At 33.7% G+C, this 11,486-nt stretch overlaps 2 protein-coding genes across 2 annotated transcripts; both read right to left on the bottom strand.

Moving 5' to 3' along the window:
• Positions 1-1,115: 1,115 nt before the first annotated feature.
• On the bottom strand, positions 1,116-6,490 carry LOC112500477 (protein CELLULOSE SYNTHASE INTERACTIVE 1-like). Its single transcript, XM_025103971.1, has 2 exons — positions 4,762-6,490; positions 1,116-1,522 (listed from the first exon to the last, which is right to left on the bottom strand). Exon 1 carries the CDS (start codon positions 6,488-6,490, stop codon positions 4,790-4,792), a length of 1,701 nt encoding a protein of 566 aa, XP_024959739.1. The 3' UTR covers positions 1,116-1,522; positions 4,762-4,789.
• A 2,036-nt stretch (positions 6,491-8,526) lies between these two features.
• Positions 8,527-10,247, bottom strand: LOC112500476. Its single transcript, XM_025103970.1, has 6 exons — positions 10,215-10,247; positions 9,824-9,988; positions 9,661-9,730; positions 9,418-9,572; positions 8,851-9,015; positions 8,527-8,703 (listed from the first exon to the last, which is right to left on the bottom strand). Exons 1-6 carry the CDS (start codon positions 10,245-10,247, stop codon positions 8,527-8,529), a joined length of 765 nt encoding a protein of 254 aa, XP_024959738.1.
• Positions 10,248-11,486: the final 1,239 nt, after the last annotated feature.

Raw genomic sequence — 11,486 nt, 5'->3', positions numbered from 1 at the left:
ATAGGGATGAACGGGTTTAAGAGTTTTAAGAGTTTAAGAGTTTTTAAGAGTTTTAGCCAAATGCATTATAATATAGTATAGATATATATATATATATAGGTTGGTTATTATACAACCCTTGTCATTTGTGCAACCAATACAACCTAATCTCAACCGTCCATTTCATTTGATTAATATGTGATTTTATAGATGTTTTGATTATTTCCTAATATAAAGTATTAATCATAATTAATGAACCGTATTCATATTCCATAAATATTTAAATTATAATAAATGAACTCTAATCATTTTCATAAATATTTTAATTTATTGGGTTGCATTGGTTGTACAAATGCGATAGGTTGTATTTGAAATAAACCCTATATATATATATATATATATATATATATAACGTCTTGAAACTTATAAAATATCATGATCGAACATATATATAAATATCTTCCCACTATTGCCTTATAGGGTAAAACATAAGGGTGTGCAGAAAGTCATCTGATCCAATTTAAACCGATAAATCTAATTAGAATCGACCGATCATGATCGGATCCAAAATTTCAACATCAAAATCGAATCGGTTGGTTCTTGGATGACAGTCCAACATCCAATAAGACCAAACCAATCCAATCCAATGACCATCTAATTTTCCATCCAATGACCGTCCAATTAATATCTAATTAATAACTATATATAATTATTATCATCTTTCAATATTTTTTTAGTTGATATTTATATACATTGTCTTTTAATAACTTAAGAAAAAATTTGAATAATTGGTTGAAATGGTAGATTAATTTGTTGAGTAATGAATCAAAAGATTAGACGAATCCAATCAAATCAAATGGAAAACCAATAGTAACATCCAATTGATGAAACCAACCCGAACCATTCATCCATTAGATTTAGATCAGATCGGATAACAAAACCCAACATCCAATGGATGATTGGATCGGATCTACCTAAATTCATCGGATTTCACCCGATGAACACCCTAGTAAAACAAGTAAACCACCAAGTATAGAGAAAGAGAAAGAAACCAAAACCAAAATAATACGACGTAACATCAATCAAGAAAGACACAACGTAAAAAACACAACTTACATAAAAGTAAGGCACTTCACATTCCGTATATGTATTGTCATTGTATGGCACAAGCTAATTATTACATAAAAAGAGCACAAGCATAACGAACTTTACAAAACACACCTAAGTTTGGCATTAGCTGGATTAAGATTATCTGAATAAAAAGAAAAAAGACGAGGATACTACGTAAAACGAGCATCCAAGTGTTTGATTCAGATATTTTTATAATAGATGTAGTAGTATTATGTATATGTATATGCATATGTATAGTATGGAGGATATATAGTATATGTTTGTGTGTATGTGACCACTAAGGATGGTTTGGAAACTATATATGATTCATTTATTGTGGTATATACTCACTTGGTGGGCATGCTACAAATTGATTAACTGTATTTGTTACCGTCTGTAACTTCACAAATGCCACACTCCCCCAAACAAGCACCTACAACACAAAAATACAAGGTCTTAACTGTGTTGTTTCATATCGTGAAACAATGTATTTGAATGTATAGTGTTGTTGAACAGTATGAAACATAAAATCCAAAAAAAAATTGATGAGTAAAAATAATCATCTTGTGAAATAACACTGTATTTTTATATGCAGTGTTTCATAATTTAAAAAAACAACGGTTCTTATTTGATTACTCTCCTAGTACCAACAATTATGAGTTTTTTATTTACCTCTTAATAGTTCTATTAAGAGGCAACATCTGGATCGTTAAGAGGTGAATCGTGTTTGACAAAAAAATAATCCGTCTCTTAGTGGTTCTAAAACTCTCTGAATGATTATGTAGCATGTGCCTCCCTTAACCATTGAGCGCCCTAATTTTGTCGTAAATAATTATCAAAACATATTTTGCACTATATCATGAGAGCTTCTTAATCATTCTGACCACTTAACCATTATGCACCAAACCATTCAGTAATTGTCAAACAGTCTCTCAGTTAATTTGGTAGAATTTAACATTTTTTTTTGTTATTACTAATTGGATACTATAAGCAACTCATGAATTATTGAATTTAGGTGTGAATGAATAACTTGCAAGTTGTAACCCCTTATGTTTAACCCAAAATATTTATTGTAATTACCTCTAATAGTTCTATTAAAAGGTAGTTTCTAGATCTTTAAGAGGTGAATCTTGTTTGACAAAAAATAGTCTTAACTCTTAATAGTTAAACTCTCTGAATGATTTTGTATCATGAGTCTCTCTTAACCATTCAATGTCCTAATTTCATTCTAAACAATTATATTTTATTTTGTATTGTATCATAAAAGCCTTTTAATCATTCTGACCACTTAATTATTTTTCACTAATCTATTCAACAACTATCAAATAGCCATATATATATATATATATATATATATATAGTTGTAATTAATATTTAAAAGTTTACCCAGGAGTTGGCCTAATTTTATGTCACAAGATACAAATATATAAATTAAATAAAATAGAAAATAGATCATTTCCAAACACCTAGACTATCATCAATCATGATTCATGTGAACTTGTGAAGGCATAGAGTTAAATGATGGAAGAAACATACACCTACGCTAAGCCCCACGTGATATATATAAACAATAACATGCATCCCAACGCCCTTCTTGGTGGGGTTTTCTTCTTTCAATTATTATATAGAGTAAATTACAAATTTGATTATTATCGTTAAATAAAAAGCATTTTCATCTTTATATTGATTTATTTTTTGCTTTTTACCCTTTCAAAATCGAATTGTGATTTTGATCCCTGTTTTTTATTGGGTGAAAGATTAAAAAGTTGGATAAAATAACAAAAATACTCTTCATTTAACGAAATCTTTTTTAATGATGGTTAAAGGGAGAAAAATCAAATCCAAACGTTTTCACAAATTATAATTGTCATCTTATAATTTTAAAACTTGAAAGATGAAATATATTATTTTTGACAAACCATATTGACCATATTTGTAGTTGACTCTGTTATATATACATATACCAACTGTGATAGATTTTCTTTATTGTATATAAAAAATTGGCATAACTTGTAAGAAAAGTGTGTTTCTAATGTTGGAATCAAAATTTAGTATTAAATTAGTATATATACCAAACAAGAATACCAAGTAGCCATTTGATGGTTGTGGTGGGGTTTTGCTTCACCAATCACCAAGCCACTGATTTAATGTTTGGCGGTCAATACAAATTTTAGCCACTACACGTTATATTTTAGGTACCACTTTATTAATTCTATATAATACACTGAGTTTATTTTTTATAATCTAAATTTTTTATTTAGGTTAACTTGAAAAGAAAAAAAAAATTCATTTTCTCTCTTAGAAAAATTCATTTTCATTCTCTTATATAAATCAAACAGTTTACAAAATTTTAAGACAAACTAAGGGGTTGTTGATGGGTTTTCCATTAAATCTGATGTGAATAAAGTTGTCAGTATGAGTTAGACTATGTTTGACAAACTAGTTGATAATTGATACACTAGTTAATTAGCAAAAACTAGCTGATAAAAATGTAAAATTATAAAAAATGACATCTTGAAAAATTAATCAGTTATATTATTTTAAAATATAATTGAAACAAAAATCTAATATAATGTATTAATTAATACAAACAATATGTTAAAAAAAATTAATATATTAATTAAAAGAACTTCAAATTGATTATTATATATATAATATGAATAAAAAAATAGTCTATCTCACATATCCTAATTAATTAATAACTTTTTAAAAGATATATGTTAAATAAAATATTTTATTCAATTATTTAACACATTTTTATTATCTATAAAATAAAATAATATAACTTTAATATTTATGTTACATAAATATGTTAAAATTATTATATTTGTTTTTTGATAACTAAATATAATGAATAATAATTAAAAATTAATAATCTAAAAATAATTGAAAATGATTAATAGCTATTTGTAAATAATTAATGAATAATATTAATATAAAATGTATAATTAAAATTAATTGATTTAATTTTCAATTTATATAAACTAGTATTTATTAATATTAGCAATATTTAAATTTTATTTATAATTGGTAGTAATTAATAATAATTTATATTAATAAGAGTTATAATTGAAAAAAACAACAATAAACAACCAAAACGCTACTCCAAGAAAACGTTTCAATAAGCTATCTTATTTGTATCTAAATGTGTACCCAAAAAATAAGTTAGTTTATTTTCGTCAGACAATGTCTTAATTTATCTGTATAAGTTGAGAAGATCTTTGTTTGGAAAGATTTTCTTATAGTTGGAAGAACACTTCTTTTAATTCGGAAGGACATGTTTGACTAAAAACCTGACTTTCTACATAAAATTTTCCTTTAAAATTCATTAAATAAACCACTTTCTATATCATTAAGTCACTACCAACAAAATAAGATATAGCTAATCGACTAAACCCTGAATCTCATTAAGCTCGTTAAATTGCTAATAAACAGAACTTAAACTAAAATCACTGAACTTATTTTGGGAGTAATATTTTTGTTGTTTTACAAATTTGGTCCCTAAAAAATGCAATCTTTGCACATTCTTTCTAAAGCTATTATTTACTCAGTAATTGGTTTGGATTCAGTCGGTTAAGATTAACCTAAAGCCGTCAAACATATATGACCAAAGAGAGGGCAAAAAGGTAAATTCAAAAAATCTTTTTGATTAAAATTCGGAAATAAGTTTACCTTGGCGGGGAGCTGATGGCTTCCGTTTCTACTCCCTCCAAGTTCTGGTGAAGATACTCTTCAGCCGACTGCCGGAAAGTCTCTGTAACGCTTTCTTAGCTCCGACGACCTCCATTTCACTCAGTAGTTGCAAGTAATTGTGAGCTCCGGCATCCACCAACCTTTTCCGGCGACTGTTGCTTCCTCCGGCCATCAATGCATAAACAACCGCCACCGGAAACTTCTTCGGAACCGATTCAGTCAGCGGATCCAACATCTGAACTAGACTCGTCATGCTCTTCTCGTCCTTTGTGAAATAACTCCTGTTCTGTTTCACTGTCAGTAGAGAAGTTAATGCTTGCATCGCCGCCTCTTGTAACCCGACCGGTTTCACGAATTCCATAAGCTTCACCAGAGACCCCATGCATCCAGCAACTGCACGCTTGTTACAGTCATTAATGAACAATTTAGCTAATATTGAAGCTGAGATTTGTTGTAGAGTTAGATTCCCGTGGTCGATGAGTTCGGCGATTTGGATTATGAACGTAGATGATGAGGATAATAACCGGCAAACCGAATCAGAAGTGGATAGTGAATGAATTGAGCGTAATACATACTCTAATGTATCTGGATTTGATGATCGATGAAGCAAATGTAAAAGCCTTTCCAATCCTTTCTCTTGTATCAATAGAGTCCCGAAATACTTGCTGGATGAAGTGACGATAGCAATGCAGTTTGCCGCCTTCTCTTGTGCAGCGGCGGAGCCGGAAACCAGTAGCTGAACGATGACGGCAACTGCATCTTCTTCGCATAAACAGCTGCGAATATCTTCAGCTGAAGCTACATTCCTAATAGCACCAATTGCGTGTGATTGAGCAGTTAACGATCCAGATCTGCAGACATCGAGTAGTATCGGAACACCGCCGTACGCCGAAATAGCCCACGCATTATGAATATCGCCGGTGATTGCTTCGATAGCAACGGATGCCTTTTCCTTCGATGAAATGGAACCAAATTCAAGGATTCGTAACAACGGACCTAATCCACCTTCCTCGAAAACCGTTTTTCTAGAATGTTCGCTTGCGCAGGCGAGAAGAGAGACCGCAGAAACCGCTTGTTCTCTATGATCATCAACATCAAGTAGATGAACCAAATACCTTATATTGCCTTCGCTTGCAACAACTGTAACAGCATTCTCATCATCGACGAGTAATTGAAGAAGACATTCCATTGCCTTTCTCTTAAACTCAACCCCCCCAATCTGTAACCTAGTGAAAAGATCTCTAATGAAAAATCCTAAATCCTCAATAGAAGATCCAGGGGCGGGTTGAGAGAGGACAATAGCAGTCGATTGACATAGAACACCGGAGCGTATCAGCAAATCGAGGTCGTCAAGCTGCTTGGAGAGCCAACCGGCAGCCATGTCAAGGTCGCTCTGCATAAGGAGCTTGCCAGCCGTGCAATTCGAATCGGTGCATTGATCACATAGCGTCTGGATACGGCGGAGGGTGGATAGGAGGCCGGGGAGTAGGGTTTGCAGAAGTGGATTTTCCGACCAGTGAGTCGACTCGGAGATGTCGTACAATGAAGACTTGAGAATGGCGAGCTTTGAACGGATGACTTGCCATCGGGCGATGAAAGACTTGACGGAAAAGGTGGCCGGCAGTAGTATAGAAAGGAGGGCGGTGGTTTGGTTAAGGGTGTGGGCGGAGGAAGGCGGCGGAGGCGGCGGCGGAGGTGAATAATGCATTTTCCGGTTATCTGGATTGGAAATGGGAGATGAAATCGAAAAACATTGCGAATTGAGAGGAGGTGTAGAGAAGGTGGTGGGGTTTGGGGGGTAAGAGAAACGGGTGGGTTAGAAGGCAAGTTCTTGTGAATTCCCAACCTATCACGTGCGTTGCAACCACCATAACAATTAAAATGAAAACAATGCTTTTCTTCACTTTATTATGCTAAACTTCAATGTCGTTACTTATTTAGCCATCGACAATACATCTCGTAATTAGAAATAATAGTTTGACACTTATTAAATGGTTTTGTTCACAATAATTAAATCGTCAAAATCATTAAGAGACTCTTATGATTTAGTACAAAAATAAAATATAATTGTTTACTAATTATTTACAACGAAATTAAGATGTTGGATAATTAAAGAAGACCCAAAATACAAAATCATTAAGAGAATATTAGAACCATTAATACGAAATTAAGATGCTGGACTAAAGTCTTACCTGTAAGTAAATGTTAGTGTTAAATTTTACCGAAAAATACTTACCGAACAAGTGTTTAGTAAACGGTCTCTTTGTCTATTTTAAATAATATGTTAAAAATGCTTAAATGGTTATCTAAATATAAAATAAAATATTGCATTGAAATAAAATAAAAAATTTAATTTCTATTCAAATATTGTATTTCCATAAAATAATATTTTAATGTTTTCCTATATAATAATACAATTAATATTTAATTTTTTTTTTCTTCTAAAATACATTTGGTTTGATTTTCTTTCTTCCTTTTCAGCCTCCTCTTAAGAATGATAGATGTCATTTTTCTAACAAGTACAATAAAGAGGATGTCAGCCACCGCTCACAAGGGATGGTGTTTGATTGGTTTGAGCTTGTACTCTCTTGAGATCAAAAGTGTCTGGAGGCCTCATATTCAAATCATAAGAAGAATAAAAATACTATTATGGTCACGGAGGTTCAAATATGGTGACTTCGGGCTACCTGCGAAACGGATAGTTGCTCTGAGATTAGTCGACTCACTTAACGGATTAGATCTCCAGATTAATAAAAAAAATAAACAGGGTGTGAATGAGGGAGATTAGAGGAATGGATATTAAATAAATTTCAAAATAAGGGACATTTTCAAAAAGAAAATGAAAGACATATTTTTGAATGAATACAGCGCAAGTCGTATTTTTTAGTGAACACAACATCCGAGCATAGAAAGCGAATTATCTGAAACAAAATTGACTTCTTTGTTCACTCTTATCTCCGATAACCAAATTTCGAAAAATCAAAATGGAAAATTGTGTTTTTTGTTCGTAGTTTAGAAACGTGAATTTGTTTAACAAATTTGATTAAGATAGTGTGTGGTATGCATACAATATTGGATGGTATTGAACAAGACATGTGAGATGAACTGGACAAGACAAAACTGGAAATGACAAATTATTTGTCTGGTATGATTAGAACATAATTAGAGAAGTTGTCCCTAAAAGTTGTTTGATCACTACAAAAATGCTGGGTATCAGCGAGGGAAAATTCCCTCGCTGATCCGTCGCTGAAAGGGGTTTCCGTCGCTGATCCGTCGCTGATACTCCGTCGGTCAAACAGTCGTAGGTAATGCTATCAGCGACGGATCAGCGACGGAAATCAGCGACGGATTTGCGACGGACACTTTCAGCGACGGATCAGCGAGGGATGTATTTAGCGACGGATCATCGACGGATTTGCGAGGGAACTTTCAGCGACGGATTTGCGAGGGAACTTTCAGCGACGGATTTGTGAGGGAACTTTCAGCGACGGATTTGCGAGGGAAATTCAAACACTTTCAGCGACGGATTTTCCCTCGCTAATCCGTCGCTAATTTGTAAAAAAATAAAAAATAAATTTTTTAAAAATACATAAATCCTGTATTTATTTTTAAAAAACCTAAAAATAATAATACATAACAAACCAAATTTGTGAACAAAAGTAACCAATTCATACGATTTAAAATATGGATTCATACAATTTAAAATATTCAATTCATACAATTTAATCTTCGAATACATACAACCTAACTATCAGGATCTGGGGGAGGTGGGAAAACGTATCCTGACTGCCGCATAAACGCAGCTTGTCTGGCCTGTTCAACTGTCGAGGCAGCTTGTCTGGCTTCCAAATCTGCCCTATTCTTCCGTTCGGTCTCGAGTTCCTCTTCTACCCTTGACAACTTATCTCTCAACTCCGTTACCTGTAAATATTCAATATTCTTCGAAATCAGTAATTTGTTCGCAATTTTAGTAAAGATTCAGCCTGGAAGTGTTCACCCAAGTCAATTGTAAATGGTGATTCTGACAAGATAATACTAGTGCAAAGAGAAAAAACCGAAATGACATACATGAGACCGTCCAATACGCAATGTTAGCATTGTATGACCAAGTTCTAGCAGAAGAGCGCCCAAATGTTGCATTGCAATCCCAGACTGCATGGCCTCTGTCTGAATCTGGGTTCTCACTGTGACATTAGTAGTATGCTCCTCTTCCTCTAGTCGTCCTGCTGTATGCTACAAATTACAAGGCAAATTCTTAGTTAAATGATCATCAGAAAGTTATAACTAATTTTAGGTCATCTAAGCAAAAACATGAACGCAACCAAGAATGAACTTGAGTGAGAACCACGGTACATTAGGATCAAGATACAACCAAAACATAGAGAAACTTCCATGTTTAATTCAGAATTGCCATTTAGATAAGAGACTAAGTGGACCAATAATGCATAAGGCATCTTCAAGTAAGTAGCTCTCAAGGACTCTACTACTGCAGTCACTAATTTATCTTAATCCCTAAACAGCAAAAAGAGTGACACAAGAAAGAACAGATCTCCTAAATATGTGGATATGAAAACCAGAAGGGCATAAGAAGGAAAACCACAAAAAGAAAAGCATGTTATAGAGAATGAAAAGTACAGATAAAGAATCAATAGCGGGCCCGCTGAGAAGACGTTGTGTACGTCGCAGAACAACTGCCAAAGCTGTTGGTGATAGCAAACCATGACCATTTGAAGGCAATTCTACAGCCGGTATGCCTTCTGTACTAACTGAAGGGTGGTTTGGCTGATATGCTACAAAAAGCTCCAAAAGTAAAGGTCATATAAATCATGCAAAGAAGGAATTGTTATGTTAATAGCAAGAAGATAATTGAGTTATTACCATTCTGTGATAATGCCTGTTCCATGCGGTTAATAAACTTGGAAAGTGTGTTTAGGGAATCAGGAATTGGCTACAAGCATACAACAAACATACAAAGTAAGGTTGTGTACCGAATCCAAAAGAAACTTTATACATATAAAGGAAGTTTAAAACATGTTACTACCGTAGCAAGTGTAGGTACAATTGTTGCTGCTGCTAAGGGGTTTTGTAACCCTTGAGGCATAGATTGACTGGGACTTCTAGGCTGTGACTGGTTTCCTGATTGACCGTGATTGCTGACATTTGCTCCTGTTTCATTTCCTTGGGCAACTTGCACGAGAATATTGGACTGTAACCAAGTAGATGATCAACATATAACAAACTGTAAAAAGACCAATTAGATTTCCAAGATCTCCAAAAAATAATGTACTATTCAGATCTTTGTTGATGTATAAATAACAATATACATATTTGGATAACATCTATATATTTATGTTACAGGGATCATATGTCTATTGGGCTTGTATAGATTTTTTTAAAAATGGCATATGCAACTGTACACGATCTGGACATACAGTATGGAAAAATGACAAACCACTGTAAGTCATGCTACAAAGGAATCTCAGTTTGACATATGACTTACCTCTTAAGATGGAGATGTCATTAAGACAAAATGCAAGCAAAACAACAGAAGGGTAAAGGTCCCGTAAAATGGGAAGATGCAAACTGATCAGGATTATACTAAAAATTCAAGTTGTACAATTTAGGCGTAAGAAATGCAACACAGAGATACAAACAAAAGTATGCAGTGGGGGTTCATGGCATGAAGCATATGGGATACTTGAGGTAAAAAAAAGCAAAGTAGTTGTTTGTAGCTGAGACACAACTGATAAATGATACATTAATTTCCCATAAATTGAAGTGAGTATGTATAGCTTTTCTCATTTGCGAGGCATGATTATGGACCAAAATAAAATTAGCTTAATTTATCCACTTGAATAATGGAAGTGAGTATGTATAGCTTTTCTCAGAACGGCCCCAATCACCTTCAATGGGGAAAAAGGTTTAAACTATAATGGCCATTAGAAAGCCACTAATGCTCACTTTATTGACAACATATTACAGAAGGCAAGGAATTGTGATTCAGATGGTTGTCTAGCCACTAGATGCAGAGTATGTCCACTTTCAACGTCTATAAAATGTCAAGGCTTTCACTTGAGAACATACTCTATAGGATACGATATTCGGAAAGAAGGTCACATACGATATTCGGAAGCCATCCAAGGAGACGGTGGAATAGGACGGCGACGGTGACGGCGACGGTGGAATAGGACGGCGACGGTGGACGGAACAGGATGGCAACGACGGTGGCGGCGACGGTGACGGCGACGATAATAGATTAGCACGGTGACGGTCGGATCCCTCGCCGGTGGTCGCGTCTCTCTCTCTCTCGATATCGCGTCTCTCTCTCTATCTCTCGATATCGCCTCTCTCTATCTCTCTCTATCGCCTCCCTTTCTCTCTCTCTCGATAAACAGACGGCAGGCTCGAGCTTTGACCTAGATAAATTGAAACAGATTCAGCGACGGAAATATTCCGTCTCAAATATATTACATCATTTAACCTTTCATTGTCCAGTCGATATATATATATATATATATATATATATATATGGTTTATTTCTTTTACAACTTTGTGTATTTGTACAACCCTTGCAACCCAATTAATTGAGATATTTATATAAATGATGAAAGTTCATTTATTATGATTTGAATATTTATACAAATGTCAAGGGTTGTAAAATAACCAACCTTTATATATATATATATATATATATATATATATAT

This window comes from Cynara cardunculus (assembly GCF_001531365.2).
Source record: "Cynara cardunculus var. scolymus isolate 2C chromosome LG 17, CcrdV1, whole genome shotgun sequence".
In the NCBI taxonomy this organism is placed as follows: Eukaryota; Viridiplantae; Streptophyta; class Magnoliopsida; order Asterales; family Asteraceae; genus Cynara; species Cynara cardunculus.
This window is presented reverse-complemented; position numbering and strand designations above follow the sequence as displayed.

Excerpts from the sequence above, each read along its gene's own strand:
- LOC112500476 (XM_025103970.1), bottom strand. The coding sequence starts at position 10,247 with ATGACTTACAGTGGTTTGTCATTTTTCCATACT. Across the intron at positions 9,573-9,660 it reads ACAGGCATTATCACAGAATG|CATATCAGCCAAACCACCCT; the intron begins GTAATAACTCAA and ends AGCTTTTTGTAG. Across the intron at positions 9,016-9,417 it reads CCGCTATTGATTCTTTATCT|CATACAGCAGGACGACTAGA; the intron begins GTACTTTTCATT and ends TGTAATTTGTAG.
- LOC112500477 (XM_025103971.1), bottom strand. The coding sequence starts at position 6,490 with ATGCATTATTCACCTCCGCCGCCGCCTCCGCCGCCTTCCTCCGCCCAC.